The sequence below is a fragment of the Delphinus delphis genome, chromosome 2 (assembly GCF_949987515.2).
Source record: "Delphinus delphis chromosome 2, mDelDel1.2, whole genome shotgun sequence".
In the NCBI taxonomy this organism is placed as follows: Eukaryota; Metazoa; Chordata; class Mammalia; order Artiodactyla; family Delphinidae; genus Delphinus; species Delphinus delphis.
The window spans coordinates 3,004,029-3,030,830 of record NC_082684.1 but is presented as its reverse complement, the minus strand read 5'-3'; the positions used below and the strand labels follow the sequence as shown (position 1 = coordinate 3,030,830).

Here is a 26,802-nt window from a genome sequence, read left to right as displayed (position 1 = left end):
AAGAGAAGGCCTTCTGCACGAGGAGCTGGGCTGGTGGGGCCTGGCTGGGCTCAGGCAGAGGCTTCCCAGGACGCTCACCCTGGAGCCTGCAGCGAAGTGAGTCGGCGAGGGCACGCTGGCTCCACGCTGACTGGAGACGGTTCCTTCAACCCTCCGGGGCTCATCTTCCCCCGAAGACTGAACACCCTGTAAAGTTCCTTCAATTCCAGCACTCTCACCAGCACAGATAAGCTCCTCACCAACGACCAGCCGACTCACAACACACAGACTAAGGCCGAGGATGGTTCTCTCCATCAGAGCTTAACTCGGGGACAGGTTACTTAGTTCCTCTTGCATTTAACGTGACAGTGACGTCAGGGACGTCTCTGAGTCCTACGACGCATGCAGCGAGGCACCCACCGTGCACGCGCAAGCACACACACACTCACAGGAGGGGCTGGCTGTTGTTTCTCAAAGGTGGTCCGAGGGTGCTGTGCCGGCTGGCACTGCCGGGGTCCGGGGTCCGTTCCAGGAGGAGGTCCCTGGACCCAACCCAACACACCTGAGCCTCGGTCGCGGGGACGGGGCTGGGATCCACAGGTGTGATAAGCACCCAGTGAACCGAATGCAGTGGAAGGTCTAGCGCCTCTGCGGAGGGGCTAATAAATCAACACGCCCAGCACGCCCTGGAACGCCTCCTTCTTGGCTGGAAGGCATGTACCGTAACTTTGGCTTGCGTGCTGTTTAACTCCGGCATCCACACCTAAAGAGAGTTTCTACAAGCTTGAGCACAAGTAACCCTCTTCTGCAAGGAATCTGTACCACTTCAGGCACCGTGGCAGCTCCATTTGTTTTATTTTACCCGCCTTTCTTCCTAACCCCTCTCTTCTTGGCCCAGTTTCCTTTTAAAAGCAAGTTAGAGCGTCTCCGGCAACGCAAGTCTGCCAGAGGCCCATTCGAGACAGAGGCCGATGCAGACAAACACCAGCCGGGGCTCCCGGGGCTGGAGCCACATGTGGGGCTCGTGCTCTCAGCTCTGGCGGGGACTGTGCTGCAGCCCCACCCATGGGAGCGACGGGGCCGTGGCTAAGAGCCCTGCAAAAGCGAGTGGGCACGCACCCTGATGAAGATGGCGCTCAGCCGGGCGTGAATGGACACCGTGCCACTAACTGCGGCCACTGATGTCCCGGCGGCACAAACCCTGCCAGTGCCGATGGCCTACAGAGATCAGGCGCCAGCAAGCCACGGCCCGAGGGCCAAACCCTCTCGAGCCTGCTTTTGTACCTCCCATAAGTTCAAAATAGTTTTTACGTTTTTAATGGGTTGTTAAAAAAGAAAAGTATACAACAGAGATCTCAAAGCCTAAAGTATGTGCTACCAGGCCCTTTATGGAGAAAGTCTGCCGACCCCGCTATACGTGGCATCACGTGCAGCACCAGGTGTGCACTTTTAAAGGACAAAGCCATCTGGCGCTCCCGTAAGCACAGCCCTCTCAGCACTCGGACTGCTCACCCCCCCGGGGGGGAAGGCTCCTGCTCTGCAGCTGAGCGATAAATGCTGACATACCTTTCCGTGGTGAATGTAAAACCGATGAATGGCAAATGTAATCCAGAAAAGCCCGTATGAGAACCAGGAGGTAATATTTCCTGCGCAAGAACACACACAACATAAACGAAATTATGTTCAAACAAATGGCAAACAAGGGAGAAAAAGTATTACCCCAGGATGAACTCAGGAGTGCAGCGGGGAGAACGGAGGGCGCTTCTGGAATGTTGCCTCCATGGTGCCACCTGCATGGGGCCGGGTACCGGCAGGTCCACTTCCCGCTCCTGGCAGGGGCCAAAGCGTGACGCAGTTAAGGGGATAAACCCACTGCTTCTGATGATCATAATGGCACGGGTCCAACTTGGATCAGGCTGCTGACTGTGAACCTTCTAAAGCGGCAGGATCCCCACTCACCGTGAGCCTGGGCAGGGAGGAGTGGGGGACCCGGGGCAGGGGCTTGGGCTCTGGGTTCTTGGCCTGAAACAGAGGCCAAGGTAAGAGGCAGGGTTTGGAACCCAAAGGTGGACTATTTTAGACAGGTTTACTACAACTCTATTTTTCAATATGCGGGTCCTTCTCTATTAAAAATAAAAGCAAAGTTATTTATCTGGAGAATTGCAGTGTGGAAACAGTTTCTCTGAAGTCCAGGAAAAATCCTTTCAACAATGATAATACTTTTCTCACATCATCTAAACGTCAGCTCTTATTTTACTAAGAAAAAGTCTGTAGGGAATAATCAAGATTTTTCTTTTACTTGGTTGAAACCTCAGTTTCTCTATCCCCAAACAAAGACACACGTATAGACTAATAAGGCTGAGTTTGATGACGCCAGAATAGTTTTACAGCACATGAGCAAAACTCTCTGGGGGCCAAAGGTATACTGACAAGTGCATCAGAGGCCCTGACAGAAAAGGTCAGACACCAGAGGGTCCCAGGGCCACATCCCAACTTGAAAAACCCACGACCTGAAACATCAGCAACTCAAAATCGGCCCATCACCACTGTCACTCCTGACTTCCTGAGGCATAAGGAAACATTCACGCACACGGTGAACACACGTGATGGCAGGAAGTCTGGACGTCCTCACGCACAGGGTCAGTGAGAAGGACCGGAAACCCTGAGGCCCACGTACTACCTGTGGGGCCGCAGGCGGGCTCCTGGCAGTGGTGACAACGGAAGTGACGTTCTAATGTGATAACGTACCTGACGCTGTTTCGCAAAGGTACAAAGCCATGAAGATAAAAGTAATTCTGATGAATTCTAAAACAAAACAGCTATTTAATAACTCCATTTTACCCAAATTGAGTAACCCATCATTTTAAAAACGGGATATTAAGGACCAAGCCATAGGCTGGGATAAAAGGTACATTTTCTTGAGACAACTGCCAAAACTTCTGGAGCCCAGCACAGTTCTAAGATTCGCCACCTCCAAGGCGAGCGACCCTGTGCGCTGCAGACCCCCTGGGGTGCGACACGGGGACGGCCGCCGCACTTACAGCGTTCCTCAGCACGTCGTCATCCACGTCAAAGTTGGACGTGTCGGAAGGACTGCTCACATCCGGGATGTAAGGGGCTTCCAGGTTTCGTATATTTTCCCAGTTCAGTCCTTGGAAAAACGCGTGCTTCTTGAAGTCCTCCACCCCATTCTGTCCCAGCCGGCGCTCCCTACTGCAGATCAGCCTCTGGATGAGGTCCTTCGCCTCCTCGGACACGTCTGTGACGTGGGATGGGAACTGAAACCGCTCCTGGAGGGGGAAGGGGGCAAATCAGGGGACACATGATGAAAACACTCAGAAAAATCTAAGGTGCACAGACATCACAGGGAACAGAGTAGAAACAACAGCTCCAAAGCAACAGTCACTTTTTATTTCATGGTAACTAAGTGCAACCAAAGCTAATGAAGCCTAATTCCAGAAAAGCAAACATAAAAATCGTAAGTCTTGCTGGTTTTCCTCATGGCAGACTTGTTACCACATTGCACATAAATTAAAACAGTGATAAATTTTCACCTATCAAGGTGGCAAAGAATGCTGACAACAGGCTGTGGGTGGGAGAGAAACTGGCACAGCCTTTCAGAACGCATTTTGCCAACAGCTGTGGCAGTTCCACTTCCAAAAATTTAGTCTAGAGAAACGGTCCCAAAGAGAAAACATAACATGTTCATGATGCCATTCTATTCTGACCAAGAAAACTGAAAAGTACCTAAATGCTCATCAAAAAGGGACTTGTTAAAACAAGATACGGTGCACACATACACAGAGAGTAAGGTCCACCTCCACGTGCTGACAGAAAGAGGACCAAAACCCCGGCCATACGCGATGTGATGCCATTTATCTAAATGCCAACCCCCCACGCCAGCTTAAGTCCACAAGGCCACATACCACCATGGCACAGTGGGCCTGAGCACTGAGCCGCCCCTGCTGTCCCGGGCTACAGTGGAGACTGAATAAAAGAACGAAGAGACCACTAGGCCAGGCCCCACAGGCGGCAGGCGCTTGGAAACAGCAGGTCTCGCTGAGAAGTATACGGGGTGCTTTTCACCATCTATTTACTGAAGTTTTTATAGTAAGTATATATTAATTTATAAATAAAAAATTATTTCTACTTTGGGAAAAGTGTTTTTTTTAAAAAACAGTATAACTTGCTTTGATTTAAACAGAAGACCCTTTACCACTTTAGTGTTAATCTGCTCCCTATTTGAGCAAATAAAGGGAGACACGGCTGCAGGACAGATGGCAGACAAGTGGGAACCTTGCTGGGGTGTGTGAATGACAGAGCAGGTGGGGAAAAAAAGAATGCTGTAAGCAAACAGGCAGAAAGGATGAAACTGGCATTAGAAAGACATTTGATAAGGAGTATGAAGAAAAAATACAGATGACAAAAACATTAGATGGAAGAAGAAATAATAAACAGAAAAACGAAGGAAACAGAAGAAAGCAACGTTGAAGTGAGAAATGAACAGCTGGGAAAAGGAAAGGGGAAAAATAAGAGGAAAAGAAATAGGATCAAGAAAGGACTAAGAACGCTACTATGTTGAGATGTGTGATCTGTTCATGACAACTGACTTCTGGGCAAACAGGTTTCAGAGTCTGAGCTGGCATCTGGTGGATCCAGACGCACAGGTGGTCAGTGGGCCACCCTCTCTGGCAATTCCCACCCCACACGGCACCGCGGGTACCTGCGTTTTCCTACCGAAGCCCGCTTCTCCTGCAGCGATCCTGGCCTGATGAACCCGTCACCCTCCGCCAGGAAACAGAAGCGTCCTTGGAACCTCCCCTCCCACCCAGCCTTCTGTGTCAGCAGCCTGTGCAGACTCCCGTCTGGCTGCCCAGCCTACTCCACCCCGTCCCTCTTCCCCAGTGACTCCCCCTCAGGCTGCCTCCCTTGCCTTGGGGCCTGCGCCTCGGAACTAGAACAAACAGGGTGTGGAAATGTGACCGCTTACTTCATGGTTCATGATCTTTCCATAGGTCTCCACAAGGGATTCTGCATAAAACGGCGTTTCTCCATAAAGCATCTCGTACATGCAGACACCTAGAGACCACCAGTCGCACTCGGGGCCGTACTTGCCCATGCCGTCCTCCATCGCCTGCAGGATCTCTGGGGAGATGTAGTCAGGGGTGCCCACGGCCACAGAGGACTGCACCTTAGGGGAGAGGGCGGTTGGTGTTGAAGGGAAACCCTAGGGCATCTCTACTTTCAAATTCCTAATTATTTTCTCTAAAACAGGGACAGCAGATGATGAAATCATCATGGAATAAAACTGGCACCTGATCATGATTTAAAAACCTAAGAATTCAAAATTCAATGCAAATAAGTGTTGCTACAGCACTAAACAGAGGCAGTGTCCGGAATGCACGGGACTCTTGCAGGCTGGGTCTTTCAACGCCCAAAGGCCCACCAAGCCTCCACATGGCACTGAAGACACACATTCTCCACTGCGGCTCAAAGTGTGGTCCAAGGACCATGTGCATCAGCCCAGCCCTTCTCAGACCTTCATGCAGGGACACCATATACCTGTGAGACAGAGATTCTAAGGCGCTGCATTTCTAACATGCTCCCAGGGGAAGTCCAGGCTGCTCACCACACCCTACCCTCTGGCCCCCAAACAGGAACGTCTGGAAGTAGGTCCAGGGATCAGCTGGGTGCCTGGACACTCCCTACATGGGGCACTGGGAATGGACCTGAACGTAGCGACACCTCTATGGAGGGCTACAACTGGTGAGGTGGCAACCATCCCGGAGAAGGCAAGGATGCTGCGCAGGCTGAGAGGTCACAGATCGGCCTCAGAGCACGTGGAGTGCACAGGCCTGAGGGTCAGGCAGGACATGGAGACAACAATCCAGAAGGCCCGTCTGCACAAAGACCAGGCTCTCCCTGGGTGCCAGCCCCAGAGCCATCTGAATGACTCAGCGGGGAGTCCTCAGGAGCTCTGACCGGGCAGCAGGGCAACAGCCGTCGGGAGCTATCGCAGGGTGAGTGCCACCGGGACGGGAGTGCCATGCAGGTAAGAGAGGTGACCAACGCTCCGGCTCAGACCAAGGCCACTGCTCCCGTCGTTACAAGACTGGCTTCGGGGACAGCACCAATATATCAATCAACGCGTGGTCAAGACTTCCAGAAATAAGAGACTGGCTTTGTGGAGAGAAAGTGAGGAAATCGCTTCGCTCATTTGAAAACACTGTCAAGTGATGCCAGTTTTACAGGTTCTTTTACTGCTGCTTGAAAACTCACAGTAAGAAGGGGGGCGGGGGTCTGCTCTCCTCTGGAGAAGTAGTTGCATTAGACTTTATGATATGTGTAGATTCTAAAGAAAAGTCTCCCAAACACCTCACACTGAAACTGTGACAAGGGCCGCAAGGGAGAACGCACACGACTCCCTAACGCACTGGAAGCCGCTGGCTGGAAGCAGCTGAGTGAGGTGCAGCAGCCCCACCTGAGGCCACTCAGCCAGCGTGCTGGTCCAGCTGAGGCCCAAGCCCAGCCTCCTGGGGACGGCCCCTCCGGGGAGGTCCTCCTGCTGTGCAGGGAGTGTCCGTTGGCCCTTGGAACAGGGGTATCAAGGCCCCCATTTCTACATCTGCAACACCCCTGGCTGACAGGAAGTCCCGCCCCAGACGGAAACGAGAATGCACCATCACCCAGTTAAGGTCTGTCCACCTGGCAGGCATTTTAAGCAAGGACTCAAGGGCTGCCTCTCTTTCACTGCCGTGCTGGCACACTTTTAGCTGCCTAGGGATCTGAGGAAACCTGACAACCCCCCTTTTAGAAGGCATACGTATTACTTTTGTAAACATAAAAAACAAAGATGTTTTAAACTAAGTAGAAAATTTCAAGTGTCTCCTAAGTGCATTCGTCTTAATTTACATTAATAAACTTGGTTTCTTAATTGTATCTCAAATTGAAAATGTAAATAAGCCCCTTCTAACTGCAAGCAAACCCCAAAACCAAATGGAAAATCTCCAACAAAAATACCTACAGTTCCATCATCATTCATCTTCAAACACGATCCAAAGTCAGCCAGGCGGATATGACCATTCACATCCAAAAGGACATTGTCAGGTTTAATGTCTCTGTTAGTAAAATAAATACATAAATTAACCATTTCCATGCAACACATCAGGTAGGTCAAAGCCCTTAACTGGTAGCGGATCAGCGGGGGAAACGCTAGCATCAGTCATGACAGCTGTAACAATCCAAGAAAACATCCCCGTGATGATGCAGTCGGGCGTGGCAGCAGCAGTCACCACCAGCGCTCACTCCTGCACAGAAGTTAATCCCCCATTACCACGCCGAGACACCGTTACTGTTCCCACCCACCCACCCAGCCTGCGAACCAATGCTTCCAGAGCACCTGCCTCGTGCCAGGCGCTGCTCTTGAGCCCGGGCCTACGACAGTACCAAGACGGCGCTGCCCTGCCTTCACGAAGCCTCACACCAGCTGGGGTGTCAGGAAATGAACATGCAAATGCACAGATATGCACATGGTCTTGGCATCCCTGAGTACAATCCACGGGGCAAGTGCTACAAAGAAACAGGAGGAGATACAAAAAGAGGTAGAGGGACAGAGTGTGAAGCGAGTCAACGTGGCCGTTACCACTGAGAAGAGACGCCTGAGCAACTGGGGCAAAACAGCTACAGACCAACAAAGCACCACGTACGCCAAAACTGTATTTTAGAGACAACAACAGGGAAGCTCCAGAGTGGAGCAGTCTGCCCAGTTACACAGCAGCAGGAAAGTAAACTGTCCCACTAAACCCGTGGTCTTACTGACAGTTCTTCTGTGCACTTGCCAACACCGGGCAGGGATGGGGGGACGGCAGGGTGGACTTTAAGGAACTAGCCCTCCTTCCTGGCAGAATAAGCTTATGCGACTGGAAAAGCCACATAAGCACGAAAAGGAACAGAAACTTTAAAAGCAGAGGAAGACATTCACCAAGAAGAGTACAAGGATGTTTCCAGCAGCACAACTTGTAATAGCCACAAAGTGAGATCCACCTAACGTCCACCTGCAGGAGACAGGTAAAGCAGCGGGCTGTCCTCACGTGACAGAATGCTACATCTCAATGAAATCACACAGGAGCACCAACTACTCCCAACACAACAGACGAGTCTCACAAAGAAATGTGAGCAAAAGATGATGACAATTCTTACCCCAAAAGAGAAACAAAGCAAAAAACCCTTCTAGCACTCCAAACGGAAATAAATCTCCGAAATAAACACCCAAGAATATGAAAAACAAAACAATATAATCCCTCAGTGAGTCAGAAAAATAAAAACTAAGAACAGGGGACTTCCCTGGTGGTTCAGTGGTTAAGACTCCGTGCTTCCACTGCAGGGGGCGTGGGTTCAATCCCTGGTCAGGGAACTAAGATCCCACATGCCCTGCAGTGTGGCAAAACAAAAAGGAAACAAAAAAAACCTACAAACAGAACTAGACAAACATAGGGAGAAGTGAAAAGAGAGTTGATTTAACTCAGGAAAGAAATAGAAGAAAAAGACAAAATCTTAATAGAAATAAGGACTAAATTATAAGATGCCAAAGGGGAATCAATTTAAATAAAAATCTAATGAAAGGCATTGAAGAAATGGAGGAAAAGGTCTGGAAGAATAAAAATGAGACAAAGAATTAAAAAGGGTCAGAGAGAAAGTAGCTGGAGACTGAAATGGAAGACAAGCAAAGAAGGCACAACATATACATAACAGGAGTCCCTAAAGAAATCAAAACGATAAAACATAACTAACATTTGAAACTATACTCCAAGAGAACTTTCCAGAAGTAAAAAAGACCTGAATCTACAGATTAAAAGGGCCCATCAAATTTAAAAATAAATAAATAAAATGTCCTGTTTTTTGGAGCCAGACAAGTTGATATGGAACAACCAACATGCAAGAATAGCTAGAAAAACACTGAAGAGAAAGAGGTATGATGGGGGGACTTGGCCGTACGTGATTTCAAGCCTCCATGATTAAAGCAGTGTGGTCCCAGAGCACAGAGAGAAAGACGACAATGGAACAGAATAGAATGTCCAGAAACAGACCAAATTCATAAAGAAGCTGAGTATATAATAAAGATGTTATCTCAAATCAGTGGGCAGACACAAATAAGTTTCATGCTGGGACAACTGAAGAGCCTTTTAGTTAAAGATAAAATCAGATTCATTCTTTTTTTTTTGCGGTACGCGGGCCTCTCACTGTTGTGGCCTCTCCCGTTGCGGAGCACAGGCTCCAGACGCACAGGCTCAGCGGCCATGGCTCACGGGCCCAGCCGCTCCGCAGCATGTGGGATCTTCCCGGACCAGGGCACGAACCCGTGTCCCCTGCATCAGCAGGCAGACTCTCAACCACTGCGCCACCAGGGAAGCCCAGATCCATTCTTTATACAAGAATAAACTCCAAATGGATAAGAGATCCATACGTTAAAAATAAAACTATTAGAAGAAAACATGGGTTTTCTTTTTCTCTGGGGTTTTAAAAAAAAGTACTTCTAACTATGACTCAAAATCCCAATGTAATAAAAGACCAATAAATTTAATACATTAAAAAATCTACATGGCAAAAGACTACAATAAGCAAAATCAAAAAGCAAATGGCAAACTGGGAAAAAATATTTGCAACATATAAAGGGCAAATGTTTAGCAACTGAAGGGAAAAAGCTAGAAATCAGAAAAATGGGCAAATGACATGAAATAAATAACTCACACAGAAAGATATAAAAATGAAATTCAACTCCGCAAGAAAGACAAAAAACAAAAACAAAAAAACCCAACTGTATAACCATCTCTAATCCATCAGATGGCAAAAACATAAAAATATACTATGTTGCCAAGGCTGCAACGAAACAGGCACTTTCATACATTGCTGGTAGGAACACAAAAAGGTATATCTCTACGGATGGAAACTGGCAACATCTGATAAAGTTAAAAAAAATGTTAGTATATATCTAATATGTATTTTATTTCTCTGTCGATCCAGTGATCCCACTTCTAGGAATTCACCCTAAAGACACACCGACAGTACAGAAAGATGTAGGTACAAGGTTATTCATTACTGCATTATTTATAATCACAAAATACTAGAAACAACCTAAATGTCCACCCACAAGAGAATTAACTATGGTACCGATACATGTGGCGTGCTGTGCAAACGTAAAAGAGAATGAAGAGCTCCATGAGCTGATACAGAATGATTTCTAGGATACGTTAAGTGAAAACAACAAGATGCGTTAAGTGCATATTTAACCATGCTACCTTCTGTTTAAGGAAAGGAGAAATAAGGAAACATGTCTGCTCATCTTGCATACACACACACACACACACACACACACACACACACGATAAACGGAAAACAAGGAACTGGTTACTTAGAAGGGGCAGGGAATGAGGTGGATGCGATAAGGAAGGAAGTGACAGTTCTGAGTATAACCTTGCTTAGTTTTGGTATTATCGAAGCATGCTTGTGTTCTACATGCTTAAAAAATGAAACGAAATCAACAAAGATGGGAAGGGGCACCTGAAATGGAAAGCTGATGAAACCAGTGAACCCAATTGTATTTCAAACCAGTAACACAACAGCACTGAAGGGAAATGGGGTAGAAAAAAAACCCCAAACCTAAGTAACTTACGGCAGAGAACCTGACACTTGCAGTTGGGAGGTGGGGTTAGGGCTAGGGTTAGGTTTGTTTCTAGTAGGATAAAAGCAGAGCGAGGGTCCCTGGTAGCTCAGGACTTCCCTGGTAGTGCAGTGGTTAAGAATCCGCCTGCCAATGCAGGGGGCACGGGTTTGAGCCCTGGTCCAGGAAGATCCCACATGCCGCAGAGCAACTAAGCCCGTGTGCCACAACTACTGAGCCTGCGCTCTAGAGCCTGCGAGCCACAACTACTGAAGCCCGTGCGCCTAGAGCCCATGCTCCGCAACAAGAGAAGCCACCGCAATGAGAAGCCCGCACACTGCAACGAAGAGTAGCCCCCGCTCGCCGCAACTAGAGAAAGGCCTGCGTGCAGCAACAAAGACCCAACGCAGCCAAAAATAATAAATAAATAAATTTATAAACTATAGTAATAAAAAAAGCAGAGCAATTCTGAAGCTACTTCAGATACATGGCAGGGCTGGGCAAATGACTGGACGTGCTGGTGCTGCCGGGAGCCAGAGGAGGAGACGGAAATGGACCAGGAGAAAGCCAGAAGGGTAACTCGTGATTCCCAAATTAGACATGGGTCTGTATGTATAAATGCAGGCGTGTACAGACATGCACTTTACTCTGTCCACTGAGGGGCCTAAAACAGACACCCTGTAACTCTGAGCACACCCAGCACCCAGATATGGTCTTTAAAACCATCCCCCACTAAAGGCACCAGGGTTCCTCAGAGAAGGTACGAGATGAGCCAGAAACTAAGGCAGTTCTCAAAAACGATGAGGGCATGTCAGAAACATGGGAGTCAGGTAGAAGCGGCTTCCACTGGCCAAATACAGGACAATATAAGCATAAAAAGAATTCAGACAATGACAAATTATAAACCGTTGGGGTGACAAAGGATCCAGGTACCCACACTGATAATAAATAGACAAATGGGAGAGAAGGGAGGCGCTTCAACGTGGAGTGGATCCTGGAGTTTGGAAATCGTCATTTTGCAACCATCACAGTAAAGGCTGGACCAGGCAAAAATCATCAACAGATACTAAATGTAGGGGGACACTCTGAAGAGGATGTATGCATGATCTTAAAGTGCCTCCCCACAGATTGCTTTTAGATACAAAGGGGAAAAAGTCCTAACTATGCAGCAGTGAATCACTACTTGAGTCTAAGAAGACGGGTGGGGAGGGTCTTCACAAAGGTTGCCCCTCTCCCTTTATACCCTCCAGAGGTGTTCAGCTGCTAACCATATGCGTGCACCTTTCTTTTCCAATGGTGTTGGTTTATCTGGGCAGCATGATTCTCTATTTAAAATATAATAACATCAATAAATGTTATTTAAAAAAAAAACTGAATTGCCCATTTGCATGCAGGGAGGTTACAAAGAAAGGCCCTCTCAGCAAAACACCAGGGAGGCCGAGGGCAAGGACTAACCCAGAGCTCCTACCAGCAGTGCTTCTGAGCTGGGCAGGTGGTCCCCACAGCACCAACTGAGAGAGCAGCCAATCCATGAGCGGACTGTCCCCATGGGCCACCACCCTGCTTGGGACTAACCCAGCCCATTCTCCCTCCAAACCCAGCAGTGGCCGCTTTTCCAGTAGAGTCAGGGGCACAGCTGAGAAGCAGCTCCAGTCCCCCGAAAGGGCCTTTTCTCTGTCGGCTGTTGTGACTCTGGTTAAAACGGTGGAATTGGCCGGGGCGGGGCCAGGTGGGTGGGATTACAGCCCTGGACAGACTGCAGTCTGATTTTCCTTTCCTGTTCTGCCCGTGATGCGCTGAGAAGGGAGGCCCTCCCGCCCACTGCTGTCCCATTTCTGAGCGACACACAGTGCGCCCATGGGGCTTCCTACTGCAAAACCAACCCGCAGGCTCAGTGGAGGTGGCGCAGGGCTGGTCCCTGTGCCTCCATGGACGGGCCTCCGCGCCAGCCTGGCTCCTGGAGGCCCCGGGCTGCCTCTGTCTTCATCCAGGTCCTCTACTCCTACTCCACGCCTCTTCTACTCGGCTTTCTAGTTTTCCTTTTCTAAGGCCTTTCTTTTTTTTTTTTTTTGCATTACGCGGGCCTCTCACTGTTGTGGCCTCTCCCGTTGCGGAGCACAGGCTCCGGACGCGCAGGCTCAGCGGCCATGGCTCACGGGCCCAGCCGCTCCGCGGCACGTGGGATCTTCCTGGACCGGGGCATGAACCCGTGTCCCCTGCATCGGCAGGCAGACTCAGCCACTGCGCCACCAGGGAAGCCCTCTAAGGCCTTTCTTGTTCTCTGAATATTCCTTCTCTTAAAAGTGTACCTGTTCTTATTTCGATCGTAAGCTGTACGTATTCTGTTCTCTCTGGGGATGTGATTTCCCAGCTGCGATCCTTCGTGAGCCTGTTGCTCTCCGTCTCTGCCTCTGCTGGCATCTGGGTCTGACCTCTCAGGAAGCGGCAGCACCCACCGGGGGGGTGGGCTCCCAGGTCCGAGCTCCCCACTGCTTCTGGCACAGTGAGCCTCGCAGGGGTCCAGAGCCAGGGAGCAGCCGTTCCGCACGCAGAAGCCCGGCCGGCGGGGCGGCGGGCACTGCCTGAAGTCGCCAAGGCCCACATCCTCCCACGGGAAAGGGCCCCAAGCTACGGTCTGAACCACGCTCCTCAAATCCACCAGTGAGAACACTCTTGTGCTGATGAAACTCATTTACTTCTGGCCCCGCCAAATGCAGCCTCAACTTACATCCCCCTGAGACTGGGTAGGACTGACTTCCTGTATTACCTAACTTTGTGAACTGTCTAGCAAAAACGCAAAGCTTACTGTTTTCACTAGGTCATTCAAGCACTTAGTCTGAATATGGAGTTGACTTTAAGGGAAAAAAAGTTCTTGAATTATTTTAATGTTCCCTACCATGCCCAGAGATTAAAAGATAGAGCAAAACTTCTACACAACCAATTAAGAAAATGAGGAGAAAGCTTCCTAATTAGGGAAAAACAGGAAAGAATAAACTATTCAAAAGACAGTCAAATTAATTTCCCTGGAGCTCTGTGACAAATACAAAGACATTCATCTCTCTGTTGTGAATTAGGCAAAGTTCTCTCAAGAAGAGTATAAAATCTAATGTTGAAAACAACAACAATAACTGTTATAAAAGCAGGCGTAACGACATTAAAGAAAACAGGAAAAAGAGGAAATGCCCCGTCCCAAACCTCATGGCCCTAAAAGCAGCAACCGCTATGGGGGGCAGCTCCCTGGGCTCGCCCATGACACGGGGACCTATGCACAGCGCCCTGGGCAGGAGCGTGTGGTCCCAGGCAACCTGCCCCCCCCCGCCCCCCGCAGGGCAATGAGGTCACACTCTTGGCAGGACTTGAAGGGCTGTTACTTTGACACTGGTAGCCATTGCTACCCTCAGAGCAGGAGCTGTGTCTGCTTAGGAAAATCCCTGACAGGCTCAGAGGCTCAGCCCGACCACAGTGCAAGGTCAGGGGACTCATGACAGCTGCAAACCTCTCGACGGCAACACTGAATTCCACACGGGATCATCTATCAGTCATGTATGTGAATGGAATTAAGATGCTCCTCTCAAAAAATTTATTTCACACACCTCCTTTTCCAGAAACTGCTGGAGGATATGTGCCACCAAATCAGAAGAATAAACCAAGAAACAGAAAGACGCACGACTCAGAAAACAAGGGAGCCCACCCCAGGGAGACGGCAGGAGAACCTCTCCACTCAAAAAGAAACCTCACGATGAGAGCCACCAGAGCAGGAAGGCGTGGGAAAGACAGAGGGATGGATCCGGGAGGGTAGATCGAGGCAGCTGGTGTGTCTGACGTACAGAGCTTTGCAATTTGGTCACGGTATTTGGGGATAGTGAGTGGCAGCTACACAGAGAAGTAGCCAAAGAAAAAACAGTGCGATTACTAACTCCAGAGGAAACAAAGCTTTATATGGGAAGTGTAACTATTTATACCACAAGGCTCATCTGTAACGTTTACACAGTATACTATAAACGCCACACACTGATCTAACCAAAAGTTATTACATTTGACCCCTGAACACCACCAGGGCTGGGGTGCCAACCTCTGCGCAGTCGAAAATCTGAGTGTAACTTCACAGTCGGCCCTCCATAGCCGTGGGTCTGCACCCACAGACCGTGTAGGACTGTATTATGTATTTAGTGAAAGAAATCTGAGTATAAGCAGACCCGTGTAGTTCAAACCCATGTTGTTCAAGGGCCAACTGTATTTTACTAACTGGGGCCAGATGGGAGAGGGAAGTTTGAGAGTTTGTGTGGGAGACAGGGATGAGAGACAAACGTACTTACTTGTGTCAAAGAGTCAAATCTCCAGATCGATAGACGTGGTCTAAGACCTCCCCACCCCCCACACAAAGTGAAACAGCCATGAAGCCCGTTATTTAGAAATATGGAAGTAAACAGAAGAAACAAGTAAAAACTGTCCATCGCTGCCTATGGCAAGGGGCAGCAGGGTGGGGGATGGCTGGAGACTCACGTTTTGTTTTAAGCCCTGTACAACTATTTGACTTTTTAAAACTACTGCCGTGAAATACTTTCATAAAAATAAAATAAGTAAAACAGAACAAAACCAACAAAACCCCACCCAAATCCCACAGGATTAAAGCACTGTCTTAAATGGTAGAATGAGACTGACACAGAGGCACAGGCTGGCTGAGGCACTAAGGCCGCTGTCCTGGCGGGGGAGGGGTGGGGAGGGCAGGAGGGGGCCCCCCGCCCCCGCCTGACATGCAAGAGCAGTTACACTCACTCAAGTCCTTTAGGATGCTGTGATGTGAGCCCCTCTCCTCAACCCAAGCCCCCTTTCCTGAGTGTTTTATGGGTGATTGAGGCATGAGCTCTGGGGGCTGGGCAGGGGAGAACATGAGCCAATGGCAGGTAAATATCAAAAGACAAGGTGACTTCAGCTGACAGCAATTAGAGCGTCACAACAGTCACGTAAAGCTGGGGTCTCCTGGGAGCCAGGTGCTGGGGTGTAGAGCAGCGGCCTGGTAAGGCATCCTGCACCATGGCAGTCAAAGGGAGGACCCGCTAACTGCACGACTTCCCTGCACAGCCCGGGACTGGGGTCCACGACTCAGGGGACTCTGAAAGGAATATCCCGACACATTGAAGGTGATTTCCATAAAATATATAACAAGGTGATTACCTGTGCACGTAATGAAGCTGATGGATGGAATCGATAGCCAACACCATTTCACCAATGTAGAATCTTGCCATATCTTCTGGAAGCTTGTCCTCAAATTTACTGAGCAGGGTCAGTAAATCACCACCCACGTAATAATCCATGACTAAGTACTACAGTTGGGAAGAGAAGGGCAGAGAAGACGACATTCAGCCACCACGAAACCTAACAACCAAAGGTCAGCTTCCACTGCAGGAGCTCTGGACTCCTCAAGTCCGGGTGGACGGCTTCCTGCAGTTCCTGTCATCCAGGACTTCCCCCCAGAACAAGGACCCTGATGGACCATGATGCTGCTGTAGTTGAGAAGAGATTTCAGTAAATACTTATTCTTCCTGTCAATAAAATTTCTACCTGTACAACACAATCAGATGGTATCAATATAGAAGTCACATTCCATTTATAAACTGATGAAAGGACCACTGGTTTCTCTTTTTTTTTTTTTTTTGGATTTTATTTATTTTTATACCGCAGGTTCTTATTAGTTATCTACTTTATACATATTAGTGTATGTATGTCAATCCCAACCTCCCAATTCATCCCACCACCCACCCCCCCACTCTCCCCCTTGGTGTCCATATAAGGGGACACCTGTCTCTGTCTCTGCCTTGCAAACCGGTTCATCTGTACCATTTTTCTAGATTCCACATGTATGTGTTAATATATTTGCTTTTCTCTTTCTGACTTACTTCACTCTGTATGACAGTCTCTAGGTCCATCCATGTCTCTACAAATGACCAAATTTCGTTCCTTTTTATGGCTGAATGATATACAAGATATTGTTGTGGGGTTTTTTTGCCACACCGGGCGGCATACAGGATCTTAGCTCCCCAACCAGTGATTGAACCTGCACCCTCTGCAATAGAGGCGCAGAGTCTTAACCACTGGGCCACCAGGGAAGCCCCTGAAAGGACTGCTGATTTCTTGATATCGTTCAATCTTCCTATGTAAACTAGCAGTGTTATTATTTTTGATTTGTGCAAATCATTTTTTCATATTCTTCAGAAATATTTTACCCAATCCCCTTCATTTTTATTGAATGAAACACTCTTTAAATTCTATAATGCTTTACAATTTTCAAGTTTCACACACATGTTCTCATACAATCCCATAGAAACCCCCTTTTCAATTCCCTACCCCTATACTGCCCCTCTCCCTTCCCTCTCCCCAATGGTAACAATTAGTTTGTTCTATGTATCTGTGAGTCTGCTTCTTTTCTGTTACATTTACTAGTATGTTGTATTTTTTAGATTCCACATATAAGTGATATCACACAATATTTGTCTTTCTCTGACTTATTTCACTTAGCATAATACCCTCCCATCCACCCATGTTGCTACAAATGGCAAATTTTCATTCTTTTTTATGGCTGAGTAGTATTCCATTACATATATGTTATATGCATATATACATCTTCTTTATCCATTCATCTGTTGATGGACGCCTAGGCTGGCAATTGTAAAAAAACAAAAAAAAAATGCTGCTATGAACATTGGGGTGCATATATCTTTTCAAATTAGTGTTTTTGGTGGGGTTTTTTTGGATATATACCCAGGAGTGGAATTGCTGGATCATATAGTAATTCTATTTTTAGTTTTTTGAGAAAATGCCATACTGTTCTCCACAGTGGCTGCACCAATTTACATTCTCACCAACAGTGTAGGAGGGCTCCCTTTTCTCCACAACCTTGCCAATGTTTCGTTATTTGTGTTCTTTTGGATGATAGCCATTCTGACAGGTGTGAGGTGATATCTCACTGTGGTTTTGATTTGCATTTCCCTGATGATTAGCGATGTTGTGCGTCTTTTCACGTGCCTGTTGGCCAGCCGCATTTCCTCTTCGGAAAAATGTCTATCAGTTCTTCCGCCCTTTTTTTAAAAAATTTATTTATTTTGGCTGTGTTGGGTCTTCATTGCTGCATGCGGGCTTTCTTAGTTGCGGTGTGTGGGCTTCTCATTGCGGTGGCTTCTCTTGCTGCAGAGCACGGGCTCTAGGCGTGCAGGCTTCAGTAGTCGCAGCACAGGGGCTCAGTAGTCGTGGCACGCGGACTCTAGAGCACAGGCTCAGCAGTTGTGGCGCACGGGCTTAGTTGCTCCGCAGCATGTGGGATCTTCCCGGACCAGGGATCAAACCGGTGTCCCCTGCACTGGCAGGTGGATTCCTAACCACTGCGCCACCAGGGAAGTCCCTTCCGCCCATTTTTTAATTAGGTTAAAGAAGAATAAACAAAATAATAATATTTTCAAAATGTCTGAAGAAAATAACAGAATGAAGTCCCATAACATACATTATAAAGAAATGAAAATTAAAATAGTTTTGTGTCGATTCACGGATACAGTGAGAGACTAATGACATACAAAATTCAGAAGGAAAATAAACGTATATGGAAAAGGCAGGAGAGGAAAGAACAGATGCAGAGTCACAGTGTCTCCCTAGAGACCCCAGCCCATGGATAGGCAGCTGAGCCTCTGTCTCCCCAAGTGTCTGCTCCCCGAAGGGCTGGTGTTCCTGTATGTGCAGGGAGGATATTCAATGTTTGAGAAAGGGCATCTTGGGCTATGGTCTGACGGGTGTCTCTGCTGGCTCAGCACACACTATATAACCTGTTCTCAGGGCCCGTGCTGCATTCCCTGGTGAGCTGAGCTGTCACTGCCATCAGTAAAGCTGTGTCACCTGCACCTGACCCGCCTTCTCTGCCCGGGAACCTCGGGAATGGCCACACCTCATTTGAGTGATTCCAGCAGTTGATGACCTGCCTGATTCCAACTCTGTGGGGGACCCGACTCCCCCAGGGCCATGGGTGGTTAAGAGTCTGCAATCGGTCCACAGAGGGACCAGGCGTGTGGGGACGTGGGGGCAGGACATCCCAACACTTGGATACTCTTTGTCTAGACCACAAACTGGCACAGGCAGAAGATGCCAACTTCTCAAAAAAAAATGTGGAAATAACAAACATCCTTGATTATGAAACACAGATGATCTTCTTCTGAAGATATGCTAGAATGGAAACTTCCTGGACAGGAACTTTTTCTTTTTCTTTGTGAGAAATCCTCCCCCTCCAAAATTGGAAGGACTTTATAAATCATGTCAAGAGGCACACAGGAACCAACATAGGTAGAAGACGCCAACTCCTTTAGGAAAAAAAATATGTGGAGATGACAAACATCCTTGATTATGACAGACCATCTTCTTCAAAGCAAATGCTAAGATAATAACTGCCTAGATGGGGAAAATACATATATACACGTACATATATTTAATCAGTGGAAAAAATGACTGAAAGGTTCGACACTCCAGGAGGTGCTCTAAAAGCTAATGGCCCAAAGTGGAAGCACAAATAATACTCCATCAAGTTTTGTGCGGTTTAAAACTATTTCTCCAGTTTCTCCTGCCACACGAAGAGGACACAGGACCAGAGAAGGGAGGTGAATTACCTAAAATCACAAAACCAGCGGCTCTTATTAGAAAAACAGTTTCATGAACAAACTGAAAGGTAAGTTCCTATGGGTGCATCCCCACGGAAGGGTCAGAGAATGCACTGCTGGAGTGGAAACCAGAGCCCCAAGAGGGCAAAGGCCGAGGCGCTGGGTGTGCTCCACCAAGAGCACTGGGCCATCCCTTCGCTCAGCGCTCACGGGCCCGGGGCCAGCAGTGCTGGGCAGCCTTCCACCGGAAGACAGTCTTCCACTGGAAGACAGCCCCTCTGGCTGCACCCTGAAGGCTACGGTGGAGGAGCCCCAGGGGCTGTGGAGACCTGATGGGGTCATCCCACCAGGCAGAGAGAGACTGGCATAGCCAGAGTCAGGGCGGCAGCCAGCACCCCTACTGCTGGGGCTGCCGAGCAGAGACCGCTGGAGAAGCTGTTCCCCCCAGGAACCGCCCCCTTTGATGCTTTTAAGAGATGGATGCCCTGGTCTGAGCAGTTAACTTTTAACCAATGAACAGAGAGAGGAAATCCCACTCCCCGATGACTCAGCCAGAGAGACAATCCTTTAGTATTATGGAGACCCTAGTACTAAGAGCTACCGTTCGTGGTGTAACTATAATGTGCTGTGCCTTCAGGTTCTACGACTTACAGCCACCATCACTGTTAATCCTCAAAACTGCCCTGGCCACAGCTACTGTCATGACCGTGGTTTACAGGTAAGGAAAGGAGGCTTGATGACGCAGCCTAAGTCACCCAGCTAGCAAGCAGCAGAGCTAGGATGTGAACCCAGGCAACTGGACTCCAGGTCCTTGGTCTTAAATGAGGCATAGTGTCTCCTGGGAGAGGGCAGCCATCAGCCCGTGGCCGGGCCTGTCTAAGGAGGAAGGCTTCCCTGCAGATCCCTGTTCACAACAGCCCTCCCATCCTGCCTCAGAACTCGGCTTTCAAGACTCACCTCACTCGACCCCTCCGCTGAGAAGCCTCCCTGATCTCCCTGCCCCCTCCTGCCCAACGGCAGCCTCAGTCGGGCCTCCCACCCTGGCCTCCTGGCACTGTCACCCATCCCTTCCACCCAAGAGCGGCTTCTACGGGCGGGAGTCCTGTCGCTCCCACGCCTGGCACAACTCCGGTCACACAGACGACTCTCAAAGGACGTCTGCTCGCTCACTCTCTCAGTAACAAACTTGTCGGCACCCGCTAGGCGACGGGTCCCTCCTCCACGGGGCTGACATCACGTGGGGGGAGGTGAACACAGGAATTCAGAGTGACGGGACCAGGAAGAAAACCCAACTGTAGGCGTGGGAGGGCCCGACTGGCGGCTGCCGCACACGGACACCGTGAGGACCCAGCCCGGGGGTCTGAAGGGCAGAAGGAAGCCGGCTGGGCCAGGGTCGCCTTCCAGACAAAGGGACTGAGAGGAGCAGGAACGTGGCCCCTGGAGACACGGGAACCGGCAACTGGGGCAGAGCGCGGCGAGTGCAGACAGGCTGAGGCCAGGCCCCGCGGGCCACGGCAGGGACGTCGGGCTCCACTCTGAGAACCACGAGAAGCTGCATCCTGCTCCACGATTATAGCTTCCTCTGGCTGCCCTGTGCAGGGCAGACTCGAGGGGGAGGGACGAGAGCAGGACCAGAGAGGGGCCCAGCAGGAGGCAAGGGTGACAGCGCTGGGGAGGGTGGGCAGAACGACAGCTGGGCAGAGCACAGGTAATCCGGGGGAGCAGACCACAGCACCTGTGGATGGACACACGGGTGAAGGAGAATCGGGTGCCCCAAAAGAAAACAGTGGGAGTGAGGCAAGCGCCGCATCTAGCGGAGCTCAGCGGTTTCCCTGTCCACCTAGAAATCTGAAAAGAAAAACAAAAGTGTATCACAGCGGTGCCAAATACGATTGATGGGCTCCTGGAAAACAAGTTTACAAGAAGAGTAACCTGCAAAGGCTGATAGGGCAGGCAAGTAGAAACGTATTTTTGGAATAAGAGAACGCTACCAATTATGTCCCCTGTCACATAACACAGAATCCTGACTTGAGTCGATAAGGCAACACCCTTTTAGTTACTGGTGAAACAAGTTTAATTTTTACGAAACGCCCAGTCTAGATACCCACAGTAGCAACTCTAACACAAGCGGGCTCTGTGGGGCGGGCTCCGTGTCACGGAAGACCCCTCTCCCCGCTGCACCCTGCGCCCCAGCGGCACTCAGGCCGCTCACTTCCCGCCTCATTCCTCCTCACCTCCTCCCCGCAGGGCAGTGACCGCCCCTAAAAACGCCACTCGTGGGTGGCAGAGGCAGGAGCCAAACCCGGTCTTGCAGCCCCGTGTTCACGAACTAGGAAGGGCCAGGGCCCCTGCCATCCTCCTCTCCGCGGTCTTCACCGTACGTCTGACTGGGGAGCTCCCAAATTCAAGAAGACGCTCCATCACCGGAATTCCTTACCGGCTGCTCTGACTCAGAATGAGCTGGCAACACGCTACGCCGACTGCAGGGAAACTATCTGAAACAGAAAAAGCTGTCTTCCTTCTGTGCAGACCCAGACTAGCACTCCTTAGAGATTTCATTCAGTTCTTATCAAAATAGGAAGTGAACTGGAGACAGTCCACTCAACGCAGGGACACTGGTCCCAGAAGCAACGGGTTATGGAAAGATGGCCCCAAGCAGGAGGACTCTTTTCTCAGCCAGAGGGAGGGCACCGCGCACCACCTCCTGCCAGAGGGGCCCGGGCTGGGCCTGGCACAATCCCTGTATCTGTGTGATAAGCTTGGACAAATGACTTCCTCCCTCCTTGCCCCAGACCCCATTCATAAAATGGTGGAAAATCATGAATGCCTGACTCACTTGGCCACTGGGAAGAGTGACCGCGATAACCCACAGGTTGTGCTCAATAAACCCCAGCCTCCCCTTCCATCAAACACATGTGTTTTCAATCTAAATAAAGACTATAACGAACTATTTCACCTAATCCTAGACTACTGTATCCAAGGGAGTTCTCTGATGTCTGCAAGAGATTATTTTAAGATAAATAAAAGAAATCCTCCATGACTCCACTTGTAAGCAAATGCAGCCCATTACTGCGAGTGAACTTACAAGTCAGTTGTTCTCGAGAACACAGCCGAGGCCCCTGCCTTCGAGGCCCCGTGCGGCCACTGCTGGGGAAACATGCCAGCTGTGCCCCGGCCAGAGGAGCTGGGCTGAGACCGGCTTCCCTGAGGTCTGCCCAGGCCCCGTCTACCCAGAGCTCCACGGTGCGGACATTTTTAGGTTTAGGCAAACCTGGAAAGTCATTCTCAGAGTTAAAAGTCCTAACAAAGCAGTCGTGGAGTCACGCAGGCCCTGAGCCAAAAGTCTGGTGTCCCTTTCACTCCAAACTGGTTGTCTTGCATCTGTTCTACTAGGCGTCCGAGCGCAATTCTACCCACGCACGTGAATCACAAAGCTGATTAGCCTACACTGCAAGTGAGCCCCAGCTCCAATCAGAACAAACAGGTGACAAGAACAAGGGGACCAAGAGTCACCCCAAAACCTGTGTCAGCGGCTCCAGCGGGGAGGGCTGCAAACCAGCACGTGCCACCCGACCTGGCCGTCAGGGAAACGTGGCAGAAACACCCACTCGGTTAAAGGGTCAAACATTTTAAATCCCCACAGCAATTTCTTATTCTTTTAGTAATTCAAGATAGAAAATGTTTTAAACCCCCAGTTTATAATAAGCCAAGAATAAAATAAGCACCTTATCTAGTGATTAGAGGAAAAAAGTCCACCTGATGATTACATGAAAACAAACCCTCAGTTTTATCTGTCAAATATACATTTAGGCAACGACAGTTCCGGTGTCTCACTCATTTTTTAGTGGCAGCACAAAGGAATCGAAACACTTCAGTGAGATGCCATTTGATAGAGTCCTTAAGTTCTTGGTGACCCACACCTACCAGGTAATTTTCATCCTGAAAGGCATAGTGCAGCGTGGTGATCCACTGACAGTCCCCATTCACCAGCACATCGCGTTCTTCCCGGAAACAAGCCGTCTGTAAAGAATTGGGGAGAAAGTCAGTCTGTGTCCATCGGGAAAGTGCCCTACAGAGCACAGTCCCAAGCAGACAGAGGCTCTGGAGACAGTGTCCCCGGCCTTCTGGGACGCAGGGACCCAGGCGCACCGCCGCCTCCCAGTGGGGCTCCTGGCACCAGCTGAACCTCTGCTCTCTCCTGCTCCTGCAGCCCGACCCTCACCCCGGTGCACCAAGGGCCGCTGAGAACTCACCTCCCCACCTGGGGCTTGCACCCACCCTCCCACACACGCCGCTTCCAGGGCCAGCACGCCAGGTCCACCCCAGCTCACGCGTGCGTTTCAGCTACAGCTTCTGAGCTGCCCCCCATTCCAGTGTCGCCGACTCCTCGGGGTAGCCTGTGGTGTGGCTGCCCCTCAGGTCCCATCCCCTCCACCCCACCCCCATCGCAGGACTACAGGTCAGGAGCCACGGCTGGCCGGACAGGGCACAAACCTGCTTACTGATCTGAGTTACAGACCTGGGTCGGTTATTCTCAAGAAATGTGATTTATTTACAGTACACTGATGCACATGATGCTAACAGGACTCTCCTATGAAGACCCATGGCCTGCAGCACGCGGGCAGAAGGCCGTCTTTTAGGCTGCTGTGGGTTGTTGATTTTTTTTAAGAGCTTTAACACACAGGTAGAATCTGTATTTAAAAGGAACTAGGTCTTTGGCATAATTACAATAAGACGTCCTCTTTCTTGGCCACAGAAGATTTTAACTCCTCCTTGTATTTCCAACTTGCAAAGCTTAAGGAAAATGACAGCACCCCTAGGGGAGGGTTTGCACACACAGCACGGCAGCAAGCTCTCCACCTGTTCTCTCAGAGTCTCCTGGTGACCTTTAGAACTTGTTTTTCTACAAGTTTTTCTTTTCTAAACTTTTTTTTTTTTTTTTTTTTTTGCGGTACTCCGGCTTCTCACTGTTGTGGCCTCTCCTTTTGCGGAGCACAGGCTCCGGATGCGCAGGCTCAGCGGCCATGGCTCACGGGCCCAGCCGCTCCGCGGCATGTGGGGTCTTCCTGGACCGGGGCACGAACCTGTGTCCCCTGCATCGGCAGGCGGACTCTCGACCACTGCGCCACCAGGCAAGCCCTCTTTTCTAAACTTTTAAAAAGAGTTTTTTCTTTTGAAAACGGGACTGAGGTAGATGTGTCCTATTCTCCTAACTGAAGCAGACGAGAGAACTTAACAACGTCCAGATGTGCAGAGACAAGTGGTTCTGAAACTACCATGGCCCCCAGACCACAGGCCTGGGGAAGGGGCAGCAGAAAGAAAACCTGAGTCCTGGGGCCGGGGCCAGCCCGGAAGCCCCAGTGTCTGGAACACTGTTTCCACCAGGTTCTGATCCACATCCTCAAGTGTCTACCTAACAACACTCAGCATAAAGCCCGTTCTTAAACCAGGATCGCCAGTACCCACAGAGAGGAAATGTACATACTGTTCAATGGTGTTAAGAGCAGATAAACTTTCTAATTTTTTTTTATGACCAAAAAAATAAGGAACTAAAAGCCCAGCCCGGTCTATAAGTTATGAACTTCCATTGCCTAGTGACTTTTCTACTGCCAACTCTTGTTGAATTCATGCTTTTAAAGATGAGTTTTTGAAGTCAATATTATAAAATTAAATATTTAAAATAAGCCGACGAAGGGCTTCCCTGGTGGCGCAGCGGTTAAGAATCCACCTGCCAATGCAGGGAACACGGGTTCGAGCCCTGGTCCGGGAAGATTCCACATGCCGTGTATCCCACTAAGCCCATGTGCCACAACTTCTGCGCCTGCGCTCTAGAGCCCGTGAACCACAACTACTGAGCCCATGTGCCACAACTACTGAAGCCCACATGCCTAGAGCCTGGGCTCTGCAACAAGAGAAGCCACTGCAGTGAGAAGCCCGCGCACCACAACGAGGAGTAGCCCCTGCTCGATGCAACCAGAGAAAAGCCCACGCGCAGCAACAAAGACCCAACGTAGCCAAAAATAAATAAATAAAATAAACTTAAAAAAATAAAAATACAATACAATAAGCCCACTAAATGAAATGTGAATAAAAAGATAAATTACCTTAACCAGCACTGTATCTATATTACATTTTTGTATGTATCACACACACATATACTTACAGCCCACTGTACACATTCTAGGATAATCACCATGATTAGCAGACAACCCTGGACTTGGTGCTGAGTATGCCAGTTAAATAGGTTGTATGTAACCAGATTTACATGTAAAAAGCAATATTTACTTTTCTAAAATGTACTCACTCACGGTGACATCTGGGTAAATACTAGCTAGTATGAGAAGGTGAGAATCACCTCCCCCTAACCTGAGGGCCTCACACACACTTCACTCCAGAGGTTAACGTAACAAGTCATGCCATGTACGGCTCAGCTATCACCTTCAAAAATCAATCACTCCTGTAAAAATATAAACTTCAATAGAATTTGCTGCTAGTATTTCTTTCCCCAAACACTTATTTCCTTTCCCAAACTTTCATGCAACAGTAGACGATTCCCCCGACAAGAGAACTGCTTCAGTGATTTTCCTGTGTTTGCCAACATGCCAGCGATGACATGAAGAAGGGCTGCCAGGGCCGAGGCTGCAGCACGAGGTGAGGAAGGTGAGGGGTGAGGATGGCGGGGAGGATACCAGCGGAGCCAAGAGGGACGGAGGCTCGGAAGGGGGTGGCTGAGGCCGAGTCATGGGCCACCCACATTTCGAGCCCTGGTGGCTGCAAAACTGGTGACGACTCAGTCAACCAACATGCATTTATTGAGCAATAAACAGGTGTAAGACCTTGTGCTGGGTGCCATAGCTGGAAAGAGGAAACGGGTGTAGACAGGGAAGGAGGAAAAGCCACACGCAGTGTAACATGATGAACCTGAGACGCTGGGGGCGGTGGGGAGGAATGCTGAAGCGGAAGTACCCGGCGAGGGAGGGAAAACCTGAGCTCAGGACAGCCATGCGGCCTCAGTGAGAGGCGTGTGTACTGTCCGCACAAGGTGGCGACTGTCATCGGCAGGTAAAAATCCAGAACAAAAGAGGAAAGGGCCACCTAGAATCACAAGGAGGGTTTAAGTGACAGGATGAGAGAGGCCAGAAACCACAGAAGGAATGTCGAAAGGAGGAGGTGGCCGATTCTGGAGGGGAGAGAGCCGGGCAAACAAAGGGCAGCAGCGGTGTGAGGAGGGGAACAGCGGCTTGGGTGCAGAGCGGGCACTGAGCCAATCAGAGGACAAAGGACAGTGATGGGGCAGCTCAGAAAGGACAAAGCCAGGAGGCTGATGGCAACGTGCCCTTGGAAAGGAAGGACCCTTGGCTCCAAGGTGAATGTGAAATGGAGGAACACACAGGGCGGGCAGTACAGACACTGGGAGGCAGTGGAGGTGAGTCTGGCAAGGACCAGAAGGAGAACCTGTGTCTCAGTGGGGGCTGGGCGTGGGACTGGGTAGAGCGGGGTCGGGGGCACGAAACAGCCGCCACAGGGATGGAC

The 26,802-nt window shown here is 49.5% G+C and overlaps 1 protein-coding gene across 2 annotated transcripts in view; it reads right to left on the bottom strand.

The window, feature by feature from the left end:
• The window catches only part of CDC42BPB (CDC42 binding protein kinase beta), a 114,489-nt gene that overhangs the window by 36,272 nt on the left and 51,415 nt on the right, over window positions 1-26,802 (bottom strand). For both annotated transcript variants that reach the window (XR_009518284.1, XM_060003881.1), the window contains exons 4-9: window positions 23,194-23,289; window positions 15,812-15,960; window positions 7,004-7,097; window positions 4,970-5,170; window positions 3,021-3,269; window positions 1,546-1,625 (exon numbers count right to left, since the gene is read on the bottom strand). Coding sequence is in view for 1 of the 2 variants with exons in the window: in XM_060003881.1 (XP_059859864.1) it covers window positions 1,546-1,625; window positions 3,021-3,269; window positions 4,970-5,170; window positions 7,004-7,097; window positions 15,812-15,960; window positions 23,194-23,289 (869 nt within the window). In the remaining variant the exon portion in view is untranslated. The remainder of the gene's footprint in view (window positions 1-1,545; window positions 1,626-3,020; window positions 3,270-4,969; window positions 5,171-7,003; window positions 7,098-15,811; window positions 15,961-23,193; window positions 23,290-26,802) is intronic.